The sequence below is a fragment of the Monodelphis domestica genome, chromosome 1, assembly GCF_027887165.1.
Source record: "Monodelphis domestica isolate mMonDom1 chromosome 1, mMonDom1.pri, whole genome shotgun sequence".
Classification (NCBI taxonomy): Eukaryota; Metazoa; Chordata; class Mammalia; order Didelphimorphia; family Didelphidae; genus Monodelphis; species Monodelphis domestica.
The window spans coordinates 100,948,330-100,972,844 of record NC_077227.1 but is presented as its reverse complement, the minus strand read 5'-3'; the positions used below and the strand labels follow the sequence as shown (position 1 = coordinate 100,972,844).

At 33.4% G+C, this 24,515-nt stretch overlaps 1 protein-coding gene across 7 annotated transcripts in view; it reads left to right on the top strand.

Annotated features, from left to right (window-relative positions):
- The window catches only part of TDRD1 (tudor domain containing 1), a 63,407-nt gene that overhangs the window by 12,949 nt on the left and 25,943 nt on the right, over positions 1 to 24,515 (top strand). For 6 of the 7 annotated variants that reach the window (XM_007478969.3, XM_016428522.2, XM_056803756.1 and 3 more), the window contains 12 exons: positions 240 to 569; positions 4,743 to 4,798; positions 5,622 to 5,769; positions 8,360 to 8,465; positions 11,012 to 11,075; positions 11,863 to 11,967; positions 12,433 to 12,615; positions 13,056 to 13,199; positions 14,741 to 14,912; positions 15,831 to 15,917; positions 17,213 to 17,383; positions 17,515 to 17,622. In XM_007478969.3, the coding sequence (XP_007479031.1) occupies positions 272 to 569; positions 4,743 to 4,798; positions 5,622 to 5,769; positions 8,360 to 8,465; positions 11,012 to 11,075; positions 11,863 to 11,967; positions 12,433 to 12,615; positions 13,056 to 13,199; positions 14,741 to 14,912; positions 15,831 to 15,917; positions 17,213 to 17,383; positions 17,515 to 17,622 (1,642 nt within the window). In that variant the 5' untranslated portion in view covers positions 240 to 271. Of the gene's footprint in view, positions 1 to 239; positions 570 to 4,742; positions 4,799 to 5,621; positions 5,770 to 8,359; positions 8,466 to 8,511; positions 9,949 to 11,011; positions 11,076 to 11,862; positions 11,968 to 12,432; positions 12,616 to 13,055; positions 13,200 to 14,740; positions 14,913 to 15,830; positions 15,918 to 17,212; positions 17,384 to 17,514; positions 17,623 to 24,515 lie in introns of those variants that run through there. The other variant, XM_007478973.3, reaches the window with a different exon arrangement.

Here is a 24,515-nt window from a genome sequence, read left to right as displayed (position 1 = left end):
CATTTTAGTTGCATGATGTAACTGCCCAACCAACTTCATAATTTTAATTTATATATCTATATATCTTTTGTATTAAATGCTTCTTGTAAGTATATGTTATTGAGGAATAAGAAATTATTTGTGGTACAAAAATGTATTATCTTTTATGCTGTTTGAAGTTATTTACCCATGATGTAGAGAAACATTTAAATTAGTAGTTAATTCAAGGAACTGTCCCTTAAACATTTTTCTTCCTTTAGGTATCTGTGATCTTAAACTTCAGTTTGCTAAGATGTCAAGGAATAATTCAGATATATCTGCTTGCAAAGTGACAGAACAATTAACTATAGAGAGGAATGAAATCAAGCCTCCACATGAACCTTTAAGAAGTCCTCGATCATATCCCAACTTTAAGTTGAAAAGCCCTGAGCACGCAAGTAAAACAGTGGGAATTGCCAAAAAAAATTTTTTGTTTTGTGAACAAACTAAACGATATTTTGCTAGTTGTGAAAACAGTTCAGCACCTTCTACCACTAACTGTATTAACAAAGAAGCAGTTGGATCAAAAATTGACAAGAAAACATCAACAGGTGATTTAAAGTAGCATTCTTTGAGTATATTTACTTTAGATATTCTTACAGCTTGTCAAATGTGTATACCCTATTCTAATTGGAGATAGAACTTCAGAAAGATCTCCTTAAGTCTTAAATTCTGATTACCTTCAAAAATCAAATTATAAATTGAAGTTCTTAGGTGCAAAAATCTGCTGTCTGTTATTTACATCTCTCTATTGCCTACATGGCTAAAATAGTAATGATGGGCAGAAATAAGGTTTTCATACCGAGAGAGGATGATTGTAAAGTGACTTTATTTGTGAGACTATAAGACTTAAATATTTATATTACTACTGTCTTGAGATCTGATCTGTTATGTTCTTGTTGTGTGTCTCTTCCTTGAAACTTTCCAGGATCTCTCTCTAGCCCCGTAGCTGGAAATTTTTGCTCCCATTTCATCTTCTGACACTTTACTTTTCTCATGTATTTGTCATATTTTATATGCATTATATTTATTAGTATTTCTCCTATGAGATCATAGCCTTCTTGAAGACAAAGAGTGTTTTGTTTATCTTTGAATCTTTAGCACCAAATATTGAACATTTTATATTTTAGGAGCTTAAAAAGGTTTATGAAATTATTAAATGAATTAAATGTGTTTTTTCCACTAAAGTCCTACACCATTGTTTTGTGTGTTTCATGTGTTTCCAGAGCATGAGTTCTGACTAGTTTTTTGGACCAGCATAGTTAAGCTGAGAAACTCATCATCAGAAAGTTGACCATTAGCTGACCTTTTTTTACAGGGGGGAAAGGGAGAATGGATAATAGTGCATAGCAGCCAATGAGAAATGGTCTTTCCACTGATGGGTAGAGGAGTTATAATCTGCATTGAATAGAAAGTAGTGGAAATTGCTTACTGATGAAAAAACAACTCTTTGACATTATTACTGTATAGCCCATTTAAATAATGACATCAGCCCTAGATATGGATGCTAAACAACATCTCAAAAAGTGGAATTGATTGCATCTTAAATAGGAAAAAAATAGTTGTTTCATTTTCCTTTTTGCATTCAGATGATTGTTTAAGCACTAGTCAAAAAAACAATACTATTCAACAAAATGTCAATAAGAACATAGTATATGTGATTATAGGCAACTACCACTTTTAATTGAAGAGTGCTTATTGTGAGACCCAAGTAAAGCAAATAATCCTAAGATAATTTTTGAATGAAATTATAAAGATTATTAATAGACATGAATTGGAACAAATCTGTTGTTATTTTGGCAATTTGTGGTCATCAGTACTTGATAGTAGGACCACACACATGACTCCACCATCTCAGTGACTTTGTATTTTGTATCTAAGAAGAAGAAGTTGTGAAGATTTGCTGTATCCTATCCCAATATATACACAGAAGAAATCTATATTGAAGGTAGCACAATTTTAAAAGGCACATGGGATCTAGTTTTCAAAATATGTCAAAGAAATAGATTCCCACAGATACCTGAAGAATGGAATAGATCAGCGGTTCTCAACCTCTCAATTTGTAGCAATGAGAATACATAACGCATATCAGGTATTTACATTCCGAGTCATAACTGTAGCAAAATTACAGTTTTGAAGTAGCCACCAAAATAATTTTTTGGTTTGGGGTCACTGCAACATGAGGAACTGTATTGCGGGGTCACAGCATTAGAAAAGTTGAGAACCACTGGAATAGATCATCAGCAACTACTGATCCGTATGCTCACTTGATCATTTCTACAAAATCTTTTGAGGATCATGTAGAAACACCTTGAAAATAGCTTAAAATTGAGGAGGATTACAATCAGTTTAACAAACATTCATTAAACTCTTTCTAGGGCCAATAGTATTCAATATTTGACCTTCATAGTCATACACTTAACTGAAAGGCATTAGGAAAACAAAAGGTTCTGGTATGTCTGTTATTTATTTTTTTTAAGTATCAGATACAGTTCAGCAAAAAGCCTTAAAGCTCTCCAGTGCATATGTTCATTTAATCATATGTATATAATAAGTAATATAATCAATTATAGATTCTATCTCATTGAACTTGATTTTAATCTATAGACAGCTAATTAGAATGATGGATATATAATAGAACCTCATTTTACACATGTCAATTCAGGTGTACATGATTGGCAGTTGAAAAAAATAAAGGCATAAAATTACATAAAATAAAAATTTTTAATTATACCCTAAATCCATGTCATTTTCCTAAGAAGTGTTTAACCAATTCACCAATCACAATCATTGTTGAGTTAATGTGAATCATTACATTGTTTTGCACCAAACATTAGCTCTCTCATCAGTCTGTGTCCAGAGTTCTTTCTTGTAACAAGTTGTGTAGTCAGAGCAGCACTTCTCTTATGTTTCTTTAATACTATTTTGCTATTAATAATAGCTCTAGAGTATAAGAGTAATGATTCTGGTAGTTCGGATAAGCCTTAAAAAAGTTAAAAAGTGCCTAGGTATTTTCATATAAGAAATGCTTATTAAATAATGGAGTTCACTATTATGCATAATTTTTTTAGCTTAGGCAAAGGAACTTAGAATATATTGGTAATGTAAAATGAGATCCTACTGTAATAGTTTAACATTTTACATAGTATTGTAAGGTTAAGAAAGCACTTTACATGGTTATCTCATTTTATCTTCACAACATGAAGTAGAATTATATAGATAATAATTATTTGAAGCAGGTTGTGAGTTCAGTCTTCCTGGTTCTAGATCCAGTGCACCATTCACGATGCTCCCTAGTTGTTTATAATGTAGAGTACTTCAGTTGGAGTCAAGAAGACCTGAATTTGAATCCAGTTTAAACACTTATTAACTGTGTGACTCAAGGCAAATCACCTAACTTCTCCTAGCCTCAGTTTCTTTATCTGTAAAATAGAAATAGCTTTTACTTTAGATGCTTGCTTCGAAGATCAAATGAGATAATATTGGTAGAACTATATACATGTTAGCTAATATTACCATAATCATCATCATTACTGATATCAACATTAAACAAGACATAAAACATGAAGGTATATGTTCATCAGCTGTTCAAGTTCCTTAGAAGATACTCCATGCAAAGATCAGAAAGAAGATTTACCTTTTGACAAGCAGTTTCTTCAGATAATCCTATTTGGTTTTGATATCATATGCATTACCTTTAGCCTTTGAAGGTCACAGAGCCACCTCAGTGAGATCTATACTTCACAAAAGAGATTGAACTAAGTTATTGCTCTCCTCACAGAAACAGTTGACAGAATATGACTTATACTGTGGCTCATATGAATGCAGAGTCCACTGAGTCTATCAGTACATGTGTATTTTGAGCAGGAACTTTGGATGGACTATGAATGAATTGGATCTGAAAGTGATGATGTGATGCATCTGAAAAATTACACAGCACTTTCTTTGAACACAACTCCTAACTACTACAAAAGCCTATCTTTTTGTACCCCTAGCAATCAAACTATGATTTCATAAGAATTAAAATTGTATATAACCTAAAGGGCAATGGAAAGATAGATAGCAGGTATAAAAGTACTGCTGTGTATTAGCTATAAAGCCTGTGCCAAAAGTAGTATAAAGAGAAGCAGAATATTCATAATGGCAAGAATGAAGTTTATCAATCAGAATGCTTCAGCAATGTCTTTAATATATTGAGGGTCCATAAGATGTTTCCCATACTTTGGGTGATTCCTCTATGGAGTATTTATAGAAAGGCATGTATTGGGAACCAAACAGATTGTGACTTGTACTTGTAAAGGGAATTATCTACTCTTAAAGAGGTCACACATATTGATGTAACTGAGAGGTATCAATCTGTACAATACCTCTTCATATTTCTCAGGTAAAGCCTTTTTTTAAGTGAAATAATAATTATTTAGATACAAACTTTATGAATAACAATACTGTTAGACCATATTCATCCTATAGGAAATCAGGGCCATTGCCTATTTTATACTTGCTACTTTTGTCAACATTTCATACCTATTATGTGCTGAACACTACAGATGGAAATAGAAATTTTAAATAAATAGTTATTGCTCTAGTGGAGCTCTTTAAAAATATTTATAATTAGTATAAGATGTTTTTAAACATAATTCTTAAATAGTGTGTTTCAGGTTTTTACTTAAGTGCATTTTTTTTAATTAAAGAAGTTCATATACAAGTATTTTTTTCTTCCTCAGGGAACTCAGCCGCATTAAACATTGGAAATAATTTGCCAACCAAAGAACTGAACACTGTGAGTTATAAAGTTTTTTTCTTGTTTATTTTTTGTTAAAAATCTAATATTTACATGGGAAGTCAGAATTCCTTAAGTTGGAGATTCTGTTCAGTCATGTCCAACTTTTCATGATCCCATTTGTGGTTTTCTTGGCAAAGATACTGAAGTGGTTTGCCATTTCATTAACCAACTCATTTTATAAATTAGAAAATTGAGGCAAACAAGTGTGATTTTCCCAGGGTTACACAAGCTAGTAAGTGTCTGAGGCTGAATTTGAACTCAGATCTTCTTGACTATGGCCTGGGAGTCTATTGTGCTATCTAACTTCCCTTAAATCTGAGGTAATCATCTTAAATTCAATTTACTAACGTTTGAGAGACAGCATAACAGTAAAATTGAGAGCTGACCTTGGAGACAAGAAGATCTAAATTCAAGCCTCATCTCTGGAAAACTGTATGATCCTAGGTAGTTCACTTAACCTCTCAGTTCTCTGGACAACTCTTTAAGATAAGTTTTCAACCTGGAGGTATTGGATCTATTGATAGATTTTTAGGGGGTGAATACTTGGGGAGGATTCCATTTTAATTTCATAAAATTGGTTTCCATTCCTATAAATCTCATTTTATGTGCTTAAAAACTAAGGTTTCAAGGTTTCCAAAGGGATCCATGATACAAAAAAGATTAGAGAGAGCATGTGTGTATGTATTTTTTTTGCTAAGAAGGTAAAGAGAGTTTCCCTTATCTGAAAACTCTCTACCACAGATCTGATCCCTGTTCCCTTAATTTTAACCTGATTACTTCTGAAAATTATCCAGTTTTTCTTTTTTATCTTTTTTTATAGAAGCTTAGTACTCATTTGTCTCCTGCAAAACCAAAAATGCTACAGAATTTGAGTGAAAATCCTTTGTCTCTAAACTATGATTCCAAATTATTTAACTCATTAATACCATCACCTCGATCAACTACTTGCCATCGGTGTGGGCTATATGGTAAGTGTGTCATTTCCTTCAGGGTCTCTTGCTATTTTAAGTGTGTATAGCCAGGTATTTCTGAAACTGCATAAACAATGCTACTCTGATCTTTTAGAAAAGGAAAATTAGTTGTAATATATAACTGAATATGTGCTCTTTTGTAATGGCATAGCCAAAGGTATTTTCTTTTTATAAAAATAGATTTTTCCTATGATAGATTTTAGTCTACAAATAGGATAGACGGAAAAAAAGGATTTTACTGCTATATTAGGCAATATAGTATTACAGACAACTAGAATTGGAATCAGAAGACCTGGGTTTGAATCCTGGATAATATTACATAATGTGTAGGTGTGCATATAGGGTGTAACTGAAGCACAATTTGATGGACCAGCAGCTTTTAGAGGAATGCTGAGATAACTCTCCCAGTTTCTGTGTATTTCTGGTTGCTGCAAATGCCACAACTACTCCTGATTTCTTCTGCTCCCAATTAACTTCTCTTCAGTTTCTGAAAGGGTCTTTGTGGAAAGAAATATGCCTTGTTTATCTCTCTTCAGTTTCTCCATGGAGTTTCCTCACCTGCTCTAGTGATGAATCTACATGGAGGAACCCAGGGCCTGTTAAGATCAGAGAGACTGCTCCCTTCCTTCCCTTCTAGCTGGCCAACAATAACAATTAGACATTTTTCCTTTTGACTTCTTGGGCCACTTTGTTTTCTCTAACTCATCCTATATTATGTGGCTTCTGGGACTATGGGACAGGTAAGAAAGGCAAAAAAATTAAGATTTTTAACAAATGCATCTCTTGTTATGAGTTCTTAAATTTCACAGCATGCCTTCATGGCAAAGTGCAGGGCAAATGGAATAAGGCCCAGTTGGAAAGATGTTTTTTATTAACCAACAAGATATGGTGGAAAATTTGTTGTCTAGTTTGGGAGGAGGGGAGGGTTTGAATTCAAAGGAGCTCTTTGAAAAGTTTGGGGGCACACAGCTAGGTGGCCCAGTTGGTTGAGAATCAAGCCAATAGATGGGAGGTCCTGGGTTAAAATCTGGCCTCAGACATTTCCTAGCTGTATGATCCTGGGCAAATCACTTAACTCCCATTGCATAGCCTTCACTTAGAACAAATACACAATATTGTATATGTTTCTCCATGGAGTATTGATTCTAAGATGAAAGGTAAGGATTTAAAAGAAAGAAGGTTTAGGTTGGGTGAAGTTTGGGTTATTTTTAGAAATGAAGTTTGTTTTAGTTTCTTCAGTTTTATATATAAACAATGACTTTTTTAGTTGAGTATTCCACATCTCTACCCTTCCCTAAAGTAAAATAAAATACACTAGGGACACACATACCACATGTCTTTAGGGCAGCCTATTAGGACCTTTTAGTATACTAAAAAATAAGCTTCAAACTTTGCTTAAAGCAAGGGCGTACTATCATACATAAAATTATATATTTGTGGCTTTTGTTTTTCCAAGTTGAGTTACGAACTGAAAGTACAGCTTCAGAGAAAATTTAGATAATCTACTCTGGACTTGTTATTTGTTAAATTAATAAAGGAAACTAGAATTTTATTTTATTGTATCACTGAATTGTTTACATTTGTTGCAAGAAGGACAAATGGCATTCCACATCCTGTATTTTGAACCTCTATCTGAGACAGAATGTGAGGTTGGACTGATCATGCATATTTGACCTACCATAAAATTCTTTTATAATAACAAATACATAAATAAAAATACAATAAATAAAATTATTTTATGATAAAACTTTAACAAAATAACCTCTTTGAAACCATTAGTGGTATGCTTATTTTTCTTGATGTAGCACTAACATTCTTTTTTTATTGTCATACAAAATGCACTTCCTTATTGGTCACTGTTTTTTTTTTTTCTTAAGAAAATTCTATTTCGTCAATTTAGAATATTATTCCTTGGTTACAAGAACCATATTCTTTCCCTCCTTCCCCTCCCCCTTCCCCTTCCCATAGCTAACACACAATTCCACTGGTTTTTACATGTGTCCTTGATCAGAACTTATTTCCATGTTGATATTTGCACTAGGATGATCATTTGGAGTCTATATCCCCAATCATATCCCTCTCAACCCATGTAATCAAACCATTGTTTTTCTTTGGTGTTTCTACTCCCATAGTTTTTCCTCTGAATGTGGATAGTGTTCTTTTTCACAAATCCCTCCGAATTGTTCAGGATCACTGCATTGCCAATAAGGGAGAAGCCCACTGCATTCGATGGTACCACAGTGTATCAGTCTCTGTGTACAATGTTCTCCTGGTTCTGCTCCTTTCACTCTGCATCAATTCCTGGAGGTCATTCCAGTGCCCATGGAATTCCTCCAGTTTATTATTCCTTTGAACACAGTAGTATTAAGTAGTATGCTTATTAATTCATCTAATAGTTGTATTGTTTAATCCTCACCCAAATGGAAATATAAATAGTATCATAAAGTAGCATTGTTCTTTTGGACTTTAATCTTAGGGAATTGAGGATAGATTTTATGACATTATTGAAAAAAGTGTAAGTACTAATTTGCTAAAAATTTGGATTTTAATTTTGAACAATGCATTAGTAACTTCTTATATCGTTTAGGATCCCTGCGGTGTTCACAGTGCAAGCAAACATATTATTGCTGTGTAGCATGCCAGAGAAGAGATTGGTCTGCACACAGTATTGTGTGCAAACCTATTAAACAAAAGTAAGTATATGAGATTTATTATGAAGAAAGCGTTTTCAAAATATAGAGTTAACTCTTAAAGATCACTATATAGCTATTTTAAAACTTCCATTTTATTAGAGTTTTACTTTTGGAGCTATTAATATCTGAAGTTCCAAGTTCTAATATTTACTTTACCTATTAATATCTGGCTGATTTCCATGCTTTTTGGCACTCTTCAGAGACTATCAATTAACTAGAGAATTTCAATCAGCCTGTGGCACTACCCTTAGGATACCAAGAGGATATCAGAGCTTTGTCATACTTAGGTTTGTTTGAGTTGGCTTTTCCAGTGGCTACTTTATCTCTTATACTCATCAGAAGGTGCTTTCCTCCAACATCATAACCTGCTTTCTTCTCCTGGTGAACTTTTTTGTGGGACCATGATGCTAGCCCTGCTTCAGAACTGAGCTAGGAAAATGATACTAGAACATGAAATGGAAATCTCTATAGGTCTTTACCCCTACCCTGTTTTTGAGAAATTCTCTTCAATCTGACCAACTTTCTATATTTTCTGTCATACCAAACTACACTCATTCATGTTAATTATGCAAAGAAAAAGATTTGGTGCTTCTTAAGAGCTTCTCCATGTAGTACCAAAGCTGTTCTGTTTAGCACTCATGGTAACTTCACGTCCTCCTCCAATCTCTTAAACATTTCTTGAAGTAGAAAACTTTCTTCTGAACACTTCTCACTTTACCCAGGTATTGAAGGGATTAGAGGCAGGAATTGTGAGTCCTGTGGCCTCATTTTAGAGGTCTGGAGAGTCATTCAAACAAGGCAAAGAAATATTGTAGAAGGCAAAGAAGTAAAAATGTGCCTTCCATGGTAGCAATTGATACTCCCCAGAAGCTGCTAGCCTCGGTGCCTTACAATCAAGCTCTGTTTCTGATCTAACTCACCCTTGTGAGTGCTGACTGCCCCTAGTAATGGAAGATAGTGAGCAGGCCTTGGTCTCAGCTCTTTAACCAATCTGTTATTGAGAAGTAGAGGCTGCAGTAAAGGACATGTTGGTCTGAGCAGTTGCTCTCTGAGGCCAACGTAGTACGCAGGTTACTTGATGCTTTCTCGTTCTTTCTTTTTCCTGCATCCCAAAACTTTTGACAGAAGTATGTTTTAAGGGCAAGTCAAAGACTTGGGAACTACACACATTGGCCTTTGCATGCATACACACACTTTCTATTTTATTTGTAGTATTGCTTATCAGTAAACCCATCACCTTTTGGGGAAGGCATTGGAAATGCCATGCCTATTTAATTCTCTCTACCCCAACCCTCAAGTGATTATTTTCCCCTTCTGAATTCTGTATTTGTGTGTCAGTGCTATCACCACTCACTCAGTTTGTTGTTGAGTTGTTTCAGTAGGATCTGACTCTTCATGAACCCATTTAGAGTTTTCTTGGCAAAGATACTGCAGTGATTTGTCATTTCCTTCTCCAGCTCATTTGACAGATGAGGAAACTGAGGTAAGCAGGGTTAAATGCCTTGCCCAGAGTTGCATAGCTAGATAGAGTTAGGTTTGATTTCACTTTCCCAGATTTTCCTATCTAATTAATTATCTAGCCCTAGAGTTTCTAGCTCCAGCTTCTTTCAGAAATGTTAGATTTTTTTGTTATTTGCCTGCCCTTACTTTCAGTCTTCCTCTTTTCTGGTTTGTCCTTTACATAAATGTCAGATTAGTTTCTGCTGTACACAGTTCTAATTATGCTATTCTTTTGCTCAGAGCACTTCAGTGGCTCTCTACAACTTACCATATAAATATTTTAGGTCTTCTTCACCCTTGCCTTATATCATCTTCCTTGTATTTGTGCATTTCTTTTACTGAGTGAACTATTTACTTTCCCTTGCATATGACCAGTACTTTCCATCCCTGTTTGTACCTGTATTCATGGCATTCCCTATGCTTGGAAATTCCTTTATCACACATCTTTGTCTTTGCATTTTTACCTATCCTTCAAAACCCAGATTTAATGCTGTTTCTTTAAGGAAACCTTTGAATTTTCTCATTCTTCCCTCTAGAAATTATCTTTTCTTCCTCTGACCTTGAACTTGTCTTGTGTGCTTACTATAGTCTGCACAATGGTTATTGTATTACATTATCTGTGTGCTTGCCATTCATTTCAAGAAATGTACAAGGCCCTTTCTTGGATTAGAGAGCCAGTATATCAAATTTAAATTCTATTTTTCCCAGTGCTTATATAGTGGTCTGTGCATGTGATTACATAATAAGTAGTAGGAAAATGAATCAGTTTTGAGGTACTTTATCAGTTTTAACAGTGTAATTTTAATACTTCTTTCAACTAGTTTGTATATTAAGGAGAACCATAACAATAACCTATCATGTAAATATTGGGGGAATTTTTTTAATATCCAGCCATCATTCATTGTCTTTCTAACATTGAATTAATGTTTTATTTTGTTGTTGCACTTTTATTTAGAGAAATTAAGCTATTTTTTAAGGGTAATTGTAGTTTATTTGCCCCCTTTAATTCTGTAGTATTAATATTTGAATCATTTGCTATGTTCCAGTTTCCCTAAACCTGAAGATGCTAAATTATCTTGTGAAACAAAGAAAATGGAAGTTAATAAAGAGGTATATAACATATTTTTCTGTAGATTTAGGATTTGGACAAGTTTTTATTGAAGTAAGAGTTAACAGCATAATTATTATAACCAATATACTTTTCCTTCTTTGGCCTTTTAAATAATAGTTGTTTTGTTGGAGGAGTGGTACACTATCCTATTCAATATTAAGAGTAGAGCCATATGGTGCCAGAAATCATTTTTTAAATGTGTTTAAAGCTCGCTTGTGAGAATCTTCTACTCCCCAAAGTAATATTTTATGCATGCCCTCCAACTGAGTGTGCCTGACCTTTTAACAAATATATAGGAAGACAGTAGCTCCATTGATACCAGTTCTTTGTTAGTGGGCTAGATCAGTACAAATCAGTGTAAATTTAACTTCAATAAATTACATAGCCTATTAATATAAGTTCCATTGTGACCCTCTAATTATAGACATTTCTACAGCCTATATTTACTTCTTATATAATTATGAAGTATTCATTTACCTCTGAAAATGCATGTTAAAATACTATTAATATACATTTCTATGTATTAAAAAGGAAACAGGGAATAAATTGTTTTATTTACTGGGAATTTAGACTATTTCATGTCTAAGCAAATTATATCACACGTTTCCTTGACCTATTTGCTGAATATGGGAAGTAGAATGAAAGTAAGAAATATGAACTTTTAGGATTTTAATATTTCTCAAGTCTGTAATGACACTAATTTTAAGGATTCTGGGAATTTTCTGTTTTGTGCAATATAGCAAAAAATCAAGCCTTTTAAGTTAGTAATTTTCTATTTCTAAACAGGAAGATTATCAACTTGGAATCACCACAGAAATAATAGGATGTACTAAGAAAATAATGTTTTCTGATTTACAAAATCTACAGCTAAGGAAAACTATGGAAATAAAGGTATTGATTACTTATATAATCTCTTCAAGTTTATTTTCTTTTTTTCTTCAGTAATGTTTTATTTTTTTCCCAATTATATGCAAAAACATGTTTTTTGTATTTGTTTTTTAACATTTTGAGTTCTACATCCTTTCCTTCTCTTCCTCCTTTTCCCCTCCCTGAGAATGGGTAACCAGTTTGATATTGGGTATAGATGTGCTATTATACATAATATATTTCTGTATTCATTATTCAAACTTACTTTCAAAAGACAGTAGTTACAAAATATTCCCAAGTTACTTTTACTTTCTTCACTGTTAACTTTCAGTGAAGCTATACTTTTCTTTGTAAATATAATTAATAGTTAAAATCGTTTTTTTTAATATTCTGAATATTTTTTAATCTTTTGTCTATAAAACATTTCTAAGACGTTCATTTCCAATCAAATGCTAGTAATTGCATATTTTTGTTCTTACTGCCAAAAAGGGTACAGTTACTGAATTCAAGCATCCAGGTGAATTTTATGTACAGATCTGTACTTCAGAAGTTTTAGAATATATCAGAAAACTTTCTACAAGCTTAAAAGAATCATATATGAATATGGTGCCTCAAGAAGAATACATCCCTATTAAAGGGGAAATCTGTGTTGCCAAGTACTCTGTGGATCAGGTAATTTCTAAAATAAAGCAATAACTATCAAATATAACTACTGTACACATTTATTTTTATTACTTTATCATTTAAATAATCCATAGGAATCTTAGTGTTTAGGAAATCCATTCAGTTAATTTTAAATCTAATCTTATATTTCCTCTTCTGTATTCTTACCATTCATTAGTAAAACCTAAAAGGTTAATGATTTTTTAAATAGCTTGTACATTTTCAATTGAGATCGAAAACGTGACGGAGAATATATTCCTTTGTACACATTTAAAATGAGCAATGATTGTAATGAATTCTTGGAAAGATTTCTTGAGGTTCCTTGAAAAGAAAAAACAGTTTTCTTTAAAACCTACTTTGAATAATGGAATTTCTTTATGTAAAACAGATTCGTCCAGTTTTGTGTTAGATTCTGAAATTCTGTAACAGTGTGTTTTGTTTTCCTATAGACCTGGAACAGAGTAATAGTACAAGATGTTGATGTTCAGCAAAAGAAAGTACAAGTTTTGTATATTGATTATGGAAATGGAGAAGTTATTCCAACAAGCCAAATTCAGCAACTGAACAAAAATATTGAATTGTTTCCCCCCTGTGTGAGTTTTTTAATTTTTGTTTTACATTAAACTCTTAGCAGTTTAAGATTACATTCCAAGGAAGTTAAGGTCTTCCTACAATGTTTAATGAGACACTGTGAACAGGCTTTTGTGATAGAATTTCTGTTGTAATGATACTTTTCCCTCTAAAAATGTTAATTTTGAAATTTTATATCAAAATACATATAGTGGTTTTTTATTTTGAAAATGGATGTAATATGGTAAAATTTACTCACTCTTTCCTTTATCTTAGGGCCATGCTTCCTAGACCACAATTTGTAGGTTCTGTTGGTATTTAAACCACAAGTTATAAATATTTGTTGATTGCTTGTACCCAAATTAATTTAGGAATTGTTGGTGTGAGATGTACTGCTATGGAATAACCCATTTCTGTACTTTTAATATGAGTAGTAAAACATAATGCAAACTTTGAAAACCTAACATTTGTTCTCATTTTTCCTCCTTCTTTTCCTCACCCTTTCCCTCCCACCCCTTTCTCCTTGTTGAGTAAGGATTGATTCATTGTATTTCCCTTGGTGGGATATAGTAAGTGCTTAATAAATAAGTAACTTGTCCAGAGTTACACAGCTAGGAAATATCTGAGGTCAGATTTGAACTTGGAATCTCCCATCTTGAAGCCTGGCTATCTACCCACTAAGCTACCTAGCTGTCCCAGTTAAATATAACTTTGCAGTATACATTCTGGAATCATTCACCTTTTCCACAAGCCCTAATTGCCTCTGTACTAGGCATTGTGCTAAGAACTAGTGATACAAAAACAAAAATGTAACACTCCCCTTGCTCTCAAGGGGATTCAAGGGGATACAAGGATCCCCTTTTACTGGGGATACAATATGTATATACATAGTGTATACAGAATTAATATAAGGTCAGTTTGGGAGGGAAGGTATCAGCTTTTGGGAGAAATCTAGCAAGGTTTCAATCAGTCAAAAAATATGGAGAAAAGTGGTGCTTTGTGTTGCATCTTGAAAGAAAAAAAGGAATTCTCTTAAGACTGAAGGTGCAGTAGGAGAGCATTCTAAGCATGGGAGACAACCACTGAAAAGGGGAAGATGGGCTGGAGTATCCTGTGAGAGGAGCAAAAGTTGGTTGGGCTTAAAAGGGAATATTATCTAATAAGAGTAGAGATACTGTGAATGCTTTAAAAGCCTAAAAGAGAAATTTTGACATGACATTAAAGGAAAAGTCTATTTTATCCCTGAGGATATAGATAGGTCTTGCAGGCAGAGCTGTTTTTTATGACATAAAAGAAAGGAGTTTTGAAAAGATTTACTCTTATGATTTCTTTAAATTAAAATACCTCCAGATAAGTATACATCTGATGTACCTTTGTACAATGTACAGTGGTTAGAAATAAAAAAGTTTTCTTCTATGGAATGTTTGAGTTTTATTTTAAGTAGCTGAACTTAAAATTTCTGAATATTGCTTGAATGTAAAACACAAATTTAAATGTCTATAGATTCTTAAAGAGGAAAATTAATTATTGCCCATCCTATTGGTATGCTTTTAATCTCTTTCAGGCCATAAAGTGCTTTGTTGCCAGTGTAATCCCAGCAGAAGGAAGTTGGAATAATGACTGTACCAATGCTATTAAACCCTTAATAGTAGAGCAGTATTGTTCTTTTAAAATTCTTGACATATTACAAGAGGAAATGATTTCTTTTGCTGTTGATGTTTTGCTTCCAGGTTCTGGTAAGATCAAATATTTTTTTCTTCCGTCTTTCTGTAGAATTTTAGACATTTCAGTTTTCTCATTTATGTTCCAAGTAATCCTGAGAAGAAGATAAGGAAACATGAGATCCATGCCAGTCATTTCTAGTAATAATATTTTTTAATGTGAAAAATCCTTTCCTTCCCTATGTAATTGATGTTTAATTACTGTCAGTAATTTCTCTAAGCAATTTTCATGAAATTGTGTTTTCATCAATCTGTCAACCAGGCATTATAAGCCCCTAAAAATAATTGGACTTTTCTTTTGTTAATTTAAAGAACTTTGACTTCTGGATGAATTTAAAAATAGTCTTCCTTGATTCAAACCTAATGAATGTGAAGTGATAGATTTAGAGAATTCAGTTAAATATGATATAGCACTGATCTCCCTTTTAGTTCTGAAATCATGTCTTTTCTGTTTTGGAATTCATGTAATCTTTATTGAAATTGCTATAACTTTTGTCAGACTTTTAAAAAATATATTTTCAGAAAAGTTTGATAAATGTAGCTAGTTGAGTAATTTACTACTATTTAAATATGTATATATACTTTATAATGTCAATATTTTAATATCATTTCAGAAAACTTTATAATATTAATTTTACTGTATTGTCAGTTATTCTCATTCAGCATAACTTTTAGACCTGTTAAGTAATTATTATAAAGTTTGCATTTTTTATATTTTGCAACATTTCCCTTTTTAATGTCATTTTTAAAGTAAGTAGCTATTTCCCAAAACATAATGCCCTTAAACTCAAAAGAACTTCATTTACTAAATGTTTCAAGTCCTTTTGATCCAATTTACTGATAATATTTGAAGGTCTGTACTTTTCCATACTATTTGATAAAAGGACATTATACGTTTTTAAAAAGAAATAATCATTTGCTTACCTCTCCTAGGAAAACACTTAGACTATGTACTTTTGGAAATGGGGTATGGTTTGAGATCCAAGGGACAAAATTCTAAGATGCAAAGTTCAGATAAAAGTGAGTATCAATGTTGTTGAAATATGTTGGGTGTCAATAATATTGACTTTAGAGGGAGAAAATTATTCTAAATGGAGTGTGGCATAAAATCTCTGCCTTATTGCTTTTCCCCACTATTTATATAATTTCTTCTAACACATATAGTAGGTCACTCTCTTAAATTTAATTGTGAAGAAATCTTTTTACCATTTTTGCATTAAATGAGGTTATACTTACCAATTTAGGGGAGAGGCTAAACATTTTATTGGCAGAGGGCTCAAAAACCATTTCTACCAATGCAAATCAGTGACTGCATCAACATCATCTATTTAATCTTGGACAGCTGGCCAGTTTGTTGAGGAGTTTAAATGAGGGCATAACTTCACCAACTAGTCTCCTAGACCAGACCCCTTCAGTAGACCACATTGCTTAAAATAAGTATAGATATTTCTGTAGTGCATTTTACAAAGTGCTTTCCCCACCACAGTACAAGGAAATAAATATTGAAAACCGAGTTAGCTCCACTTAAAAAATAAGGGATATAGAATTTAGAAAGATTCTTATTTTTCCTTTGTCATACTGCTAATGATATCAAAACTATGTGGCCTCATACACTTCCCAGCTGTGTGACCCTGGGCAAGTCACTTAACCCCCATTGCCTAGTCCTTAACCACTCTTCTGCCTTGGAACCAATACACAGTATTGATTCTAAGATGGAAGATAAGGGTTTGTTTTTTTAAACTGGATTTTTAATTCAACAAACTTTTATTAAGTACCATCTGTGTGCCAGGCATAAGAAAGATAGTCCCTTATCTCAAAAGGCTTTCTTTCTAGAGAAAGACAGCACAACAGAAGGAAGCCAGAAAGGGAGAATATCCTTGGGGTTCAAACCAAGCAGAGGTACAGTATAGGATTTGAACTCAGTATTCTGATTCTAGGGCCAATGCTTTCCTTTCTTCCTCACTGTCTTTCAGGAGAAATTTTGTTCCTGTTTTCTATTATAATTTCTAATCTGTTTTACCTGGTTTAACTGAATATTTCCATTATAATTTATTGCTATGTAATTGACAAATATTATTCAGGGTCAGGTTAAGGACTTTTCATTTAACTGTGGTTAAAACATACCTACTAAATTAGTGGAATAGTACCTAAAAGTTATTTGCAAATGGCAGCCATGCAGATAATGGAATAAAGGAGTCATCATAAAAAATCAGATTTATTAAGTCTTGTCTCTTTTGTAAGTGACTAAAATACATTTAAAAGTTATTATAATTTTAATTAATCCTAAATGTTCATTACTTGAATTTTCTGGGAAGGTGATTTTGAAGATCTTGGAGAAAAAACAAGCAAAGATAAAACACTGGCTGAGTGTAAGAGTAATCTGATTCCAAAAGTGTTATCCTTAAATGTTGGAGATGAATTTTGTGGTGTTGTTGCCCATATTCAAACTCCAGAAGACTTCTTTTGTCAACAGCTGCAAAGTGGCCGTGAGTAAATTTCATTTTACATACTAGCTGCAGAATGCCAGCACACATTCCCTTGTGTTTTTCTTCATATGTTTTCTTACTAATTTACAAATGGTTATTTGTATTTTAAAAAACATACTTTCTGTCTATAGGTCAGCTTGCTGAACTTCAATTATCTCTCAGCGAGTATTGTAATAAAATGTCTACCCAATCTGACTTTTATCCAGCCATTGGTGATATCTGTTGTGCACAGTTCTCAGGTAAGGGAAGATTATAGTGCCAATTCTATTACATTTGGGCAAGGCAGCATGAATATGTATTGGCCCACTGCTACTGCTCATTTTCAAGAAATTTATCCATTTTCTTCCCTTTAAGTGACTGTGGTTATTAGGACTAATTACAAACTAAGAACAATAAAAATAAAATATCATAGTTTGCATCAAATTAGCAACAGCAAAAGCTGAATTATCAAAATGAATCAATTCTATTTTTAAAAAGAAGTAATCAAGACAAAGATGGCTGAGTAAATGCAGAAACTCAACTGAACTCTTCCAAATTCCCCTCCAAACAACTTTAAAATAATGCCTCAAATCAAATTCTCAAATGGCAGAACCAGCAAAGGTCAGAGTGAAACAGTTTTCCAGCCCAAGACACATAGGAGGTCAGAAGGAAAGGTCTGTCTCACCAAGGCAGTGGCCTGGCCTGGAGCATAGTGAAGCTATGCCCCAGCAAGTGAGTTGCCTTGGAAGCAGTTTATCAATGATAGCAGTACTATTAGGAGCTTTCAGAGAAAAGATGGTAAGTGGGTCAGACAACTGGTCAGGAGATTACAGAAGACCCTTTTCCTGGCAGTGGGTGCAGGACCCTGTTGCATTACCCATATGTAGTTCTGGGTCAAAGTCCCAGGATGAAAAGGAGCACAAGCATATTAGGACATGAGGCCTTAATGGGGGAGCAGGGGCTCTGATCACAATTCCAGGGCTGTGAAGAATACTTAAGGTTTTTCACAGAACAGGGCACAAGCTAGGAGAGCAGGGACCACACCTCTCCTTACAACCTTAGAAAAACCCAAAACTTAAAGACCACCAGAACTAGCTTTGAAAATAGCAGCACAAAGATTGGGACACTAATGCATTTGCTGGTAGAATTGTGAATTGGTCCGACCATTGTGGAGAGCAATTTGTAATTATGCGTAAAGGGTTTTATAAGACTGCCTGTCCTTTGATCCAGCCATACCACTACTGGGTTTATACCCCAAAGAGATAGTAAGGAAAAAGACTTACACAAAAATATTTATAGCTACACTCTTTGTGATGGCAAAAAATTGGAAAATAAAGAGTTGTCCATCAGTTGGGGATTGGCTAAACAAATTGTGGTATCTGTTGGTGATGAAATATTATTGTGCTGAAAGGAATGATGAACTGGAGGAATTTTTGTGAACTGGAACAACCTCCAAAAATTGATGCACAGCGAAAGAAGTAGAACCAGGAGAACATTGTATAGAGACTGATAACACTGTGGCAACATCAAATGTAATAGACTTTTTTCTACTAACAGCATTGAAATGACCCAGGACAATCTGGAGGAATTTATGAGAAAGAACACCATCTATATCCAGAGAAAGAACTATGGGAATAGAAACACAGAAGAAAAACATATGATCTATCACATCATTTGAAGGGGATATGATTGGGGGTTTGATGTTAAAGGCTCACTCTAGTGCAAATAGGAATAACATGGAAATAGGTTTTGAACAATGATACATGTATAACCCAGTGGAATTGCTTGTCAGCTCCAGGAGGGGGGAGAGAAGAAGAGGTAGAGAACATGAATCATGTAACCATGGGAAAATATTCTAAATAATAAAAAGAACAGCACAAAAAATCTAAAGTTTGGGGTAGTACTCCATTCCAATAATATAACTCAACTTTAAAATAGTTAAAAGTCCAGAAATAAACCACAAAAATGAGCAAATAACAAAAAAGCATCTTGCCATATAGTTATTATGATGGCAGGGAAGATCAAGATATAAGCTGAGAAGACAATGAAGTCAAAACAGCTACTTGTAAAGGCTCAAAGGAAAAAAAAAAGTAATTTGGACACAAGCCCAAGAAGAATTTCTGGAAGAGCTCAAAAATGGGATTTTTAAAATCAAATAAGGGGGGCAGCGAAGTAGTTCAGTCTATCTTCTCCTCCCCTCCATCTTTCCCCCTCCCCCCTGTGGAAAAAACCCTCAGAATTTGCCTAATGGTAAGAGCCACAAAAATTCACTAAAGAATATAACTCCTTTGGCCAAATGGGGAAAGAGTTTCAAAAGCTCGCAAAACATTTCTTAAAATTTTGAATTGGACAAGTGGATGCAAGCTGACAACTCCATGAGATATCAAAAATTACAAGAATGAAAAATACTAAGCAGATGGAAAGAAAATAAATCAAATATCGTGGAGCCACAGTCAGAATCACACAAAATTTAGCAGCTTATACATTAAAGGAATTGCAGGTTTAGAATATGGTATTCCAGAAGACAAAGGAACTAGGTTACAACCAAAAATAATCTATCCTGCAAAAACTAAGTATGGTCCTTCATGGAAAAAAAATAGATATTTAATGAAATAGAGGACTTTCAGTAAATCTTGAAAAAAAGACTATGGCTGAATAGAAAATTTGACTTTCAAATTCAAGACTCAAGGCAGATATAAAAAGGTAAACAGGAAAGAGAAATTGTAACAGTTTAAACTCTTTACATCTTCATATGGGAAAGTGATAATTGTAATTCCTAAGAACTTTCTCACTAGTGGGGTAATTAGGAGTATACAAAAAGTGCATTGTAGGTGCTAGTTGACTTATGTTGGGATGACTTCAGAAGGATAAAATTATGGGGTAAGAAAGAGGGATGCACTGAGAAGAGGAGGAAGGGAGAGATGCAGTGGGGAAAATTATCTAATATATAAGATGGATGAAATGAAGAATTTTTACAGTGGAGAGGAAGATGGAAGGTGGTGTGCAACTCTTGAAACTTACTCTCATTGGAATCAGGCTCAAAGAAGGTATAGCATACAGTAAGATATAAAAATCTATCTTGCTTAGAAAGGGAAGTAGGAAGAGAAGGGAGGGTGGATTAAGTGAGGTAGTCAGAAGCAAAACACTTTTGAGAAGGAACAAGTTAAAAAGAGAGAAAAAGATAAATGGGAAAAGTTGAATGGAGAGAAATACACTAACTGTAATTGGGACTATGAATAGAATGATCTCTTATATTAAACAAAAGCAGATAGGGTTAAAAACCAGAATCTGGAAATACATTATTTACAAAAAACATATTTGAAATAGAAGACACACAAAAAGTAAAAATGAGGGGCTGGAACAGAATCTTTTATGCTTCAACTGAAGTAAAAAAAAGAAAAAGAAAAGCATGGGTAGTAATCATGCTCTCAGAAAAAGCAAGAGCAAAAATAGGCCTAATTGAGAGAGAGATAGGGAATCCATATTTTGCCAAAAAAGGTATACCATAGACAAATAATATATGCACCAAATAGTATAGCATCCAAATTCTTAAAGGAAAAGTTAAGTGAGTTACAAGAGAAAATAGACTCAAGTATACTGAGTGTGAGAGCAGGGGGAGGTGGTCTTTAACTTTCTGCTCACAGAGTTAGGTAAATCTCACCACAAAATAAACAGTAAATTAAGGAGATGAATAGAATTTTAGAAATGTTAGATATAATAAACTTTCAAAGAAAATTAAATGGGAATTGAAAGGGGTATGTATAACTTTTTCCTCATCTGTACATGGTACCTTCACAAAAATTAACCACGTGTTTAAGGCATAAAAACCTCACTACTAAATGCAGAAAAGCAGAAATGTATCCTTTTCAAATAATAATTCAATAAAGATCATATTCAATAAAAGATTATGGAAACATTAAAATTAATTAGAAATGAAATAATCTAAATCTAATGAATTAGTGTTAAATAAAAGAAAATAAATAATTTCTCTTACGAAGATGGAGCCAAGCCCAGAGATGGGAAGTCCTAGGTTCAAATCTGGCCTCAGACACTTTCTAGCTGCGTGATCTAGGGAAGTCACTTGACCACTATTGCCTAGCCCTTATCACACTTCTACCTTGGAACCAATGCCCAGTATTAATTCCAAGATGGAAAGTAAGGATTTTTATTAAAAAATGATGATGATGATGACAATAATAAGATGACATACATACATTTGTGGGATGTAACCAAAGAAGTACTTGGGGGAAATTTCACATTTTCAACTGCTTCAATAAAATAGAGAAAAAGCAAATCAATTAATTTGGGCATATGACTTTTTAAAAAAGAAACTAGAAAAAAGAATAAATAAATTTCCAATTAAATACCAAATTGGAAATCCTGAATATTGTAGGATATAAAATAAGTATTCATAATCATCAACATTTCCATATATTACCCACAAAGTCCAGGAGCAAGAGATAGAGAAATTCCATTTTAAATAAACCGTAGACAATATAAAATACTTGGGAATTTATCTGCCAAGACAAACCCAAGAACTATATGAATACTATTGCAAAACAGTGTTCACATGAAGTTAGGTCTAAACAATTAGAGAAATAATGCATGTGAATAGGTTAAGTCAATATTATAAAAATGACAATAATACCTAATTTATTTTATTCAGTGTCTTAACCAATCATATTTCCAACAAATTATTTTATAAAGGTAGAAGAAATAATAAAATTCATCTGGCAGAACAAAAAGTCAAGAATACCAAGTGAACCAATGAGAAAAAATATGTGAAGGAAGGTCTCAATTGTTTACAAAGTGGTAATCATTACAACAATCTGGTACTGGCTAAGAAATAGAATAGTGGATCTGAACAATAGGTTAGATACACAATACATAGTAGTAAATGACCATAGTAATCTAGTGTTTGACAAATCTAAGGATCTAAGCTTGTGCAGCATGAACTCAATATTTAACAAAAATTGCTGGGAAAACTGGAAAGCCATTTGACAAAAACTAGATATAAACCAGGATCTCATACTATATACTGAATAGGGTTAAAATAGGGAAATGATTTAGACATAAAGGGTAATATAAGCAATTAGGGGAACATAGCATATTTTGCCCATCCTATCTGTTGTAAGGGAAGAATTTATGACCAAACAAGAGATAAGATAGAGTACATTATTAGGTGTAGTGTAATGTAAAAAGGATACTTTAGATTGCATTAAATTAGAAAAAAATTTGCACAAACAAAACCAATGTTTATCAAAATTAGAAGAAACTTTGGGGGGGGGGACTTTGCAAGCAAGTTTCTCTGATAAAAGCATCATTTCTCAAAAATAAGGAAAACTAAGTGAAATCTAAATAATCTATACGAGTCATTCCTCAATTGATAAATGGTCAAAGGATATAATTTTCAGAAGAATACATCAAAGCTATCTGCAGTCATATGAAAAAAAATGCTCTAAATCACTATTAATTAGAGAAATGCAAATTTAAGAATTCCAAAGTACCACTTCTGACCCATAAAATTGGCTAATATTACAAAAAGGGAAAGTGAGAAATGTTGGAGGAAGTATGGGAAAACTAGGACATTAATGCATTGTTGGTTTGAGTTGTAAACTGATCTAACCATTCTGGATAGAAATTTGGAATTATGCCCAAAGGCCTATAAAGCTGCATACCACTACTAGGTCTCTATCCCATAGAGATAAAAGAAAAAGGATTTATTTGTAAAAAATATCAATAGCAGCTCTTACCTACTATGAAACTGAGGGGATGCCCATCACTTGGGCAATGTTGTATGTGATTATAATAGAACACTGTTGTGCTATAAGAAATGACCGGCAGGATGTTTTCAGGAAGACCTAAAAAGACTTAATTTAAATTCAGGGAGAATGAAGTGGGCAAACCAGGAGAATATTGTCCAGGTAATATTGTATAATAATCAGCTGTGAATGACTTAGCTATTCTCAGCAAAATAATGATCCAAGATAATTCTGAAGGACTTATAATGAAACATGCTTTCTACCTCCAGAGAAAGAACTGATAAAATCTGAATGGAGATGGAAGCATACATTTTTTTTTACATCATTATTCTTGGGGGCATTTTGGTTTTCTTTTGTAACATGGCTAATATGAAAACCTGTTTTACATGACTGCACATGTATAATCTATATCAAATTGCTTGCCTTAAGAAGAGACAGGGAGGAATGGGTAGAATTTGTAATCAGGACTTTTGAAAAATGTATATTAAAATTTGTTTTATATGTAATTGAGAGAAAATTAAATAAAATTTTAAAGAAGTAACCAATCCTTTGTATAAAGTCAGGTTTTAATATTTGTAGAATTATGAATTTTTCTGAGGTGCTTTAAAAAGAATGAATTTTATATTTTCAATACCATGGAATTGTTTAGTAGAGGCATGAAGTTTACTAGATAGAAAATTGGCCTTATAGTCAGGAAAACCTGTATTGCTCTTAGCTGACTATAACCCTAGGGAAGACTTTAAAACTTTCATTGTTCTAGGCAACTCTCTAAGATGCTAGCTACATATCTGCACTGGTAAGGAATTTTTCCTCACAACAGTTTCTTAAAATAGTGAACTCACAGGCTGGATTGGTAAAACACATACACACACATGCACACACATGATTAGTACCTAAAACTTAGAGTATCATAGACCTGTCTTTGATTTACCTTAAAAAAAAAAAAAACCTTCTGTTTTAAATCCATACAAGTATTGGTTCTAAGGCAGAAGAGTGGTAATGGCTAGCCAATCAGGATTATGTGACTTGCTCAGGGTCATACAGATAGGAAGTATCTAAGGCCAGATTTGAATCCAAGTACTCCCAACCCTCTTATCCACTGAGCCACCTAGCTGCCCCTACCATTTATTTTTAACTTGTCTGAAGTCAGTCAAGTCAGCAGCTATTAAGTGTCAAGCTATGTGTCAAGCACTGTGCTGAACACTAGGGATGGAGAGGCCAAAAAACAGTTCCTGCCCTCAAGGGGTTCACTCTTTGATGGAGGAGGCAATATGTAGACAAACAATTGTACAAAGAAGACATTTACAGGAAAAATTGCAAGTGATCTCAAAGAGCAGGCTCTGGGGGAAAAGGCTTCTTGCTAAAAGTAGAGTTGAGCAGACTTGAGGGAA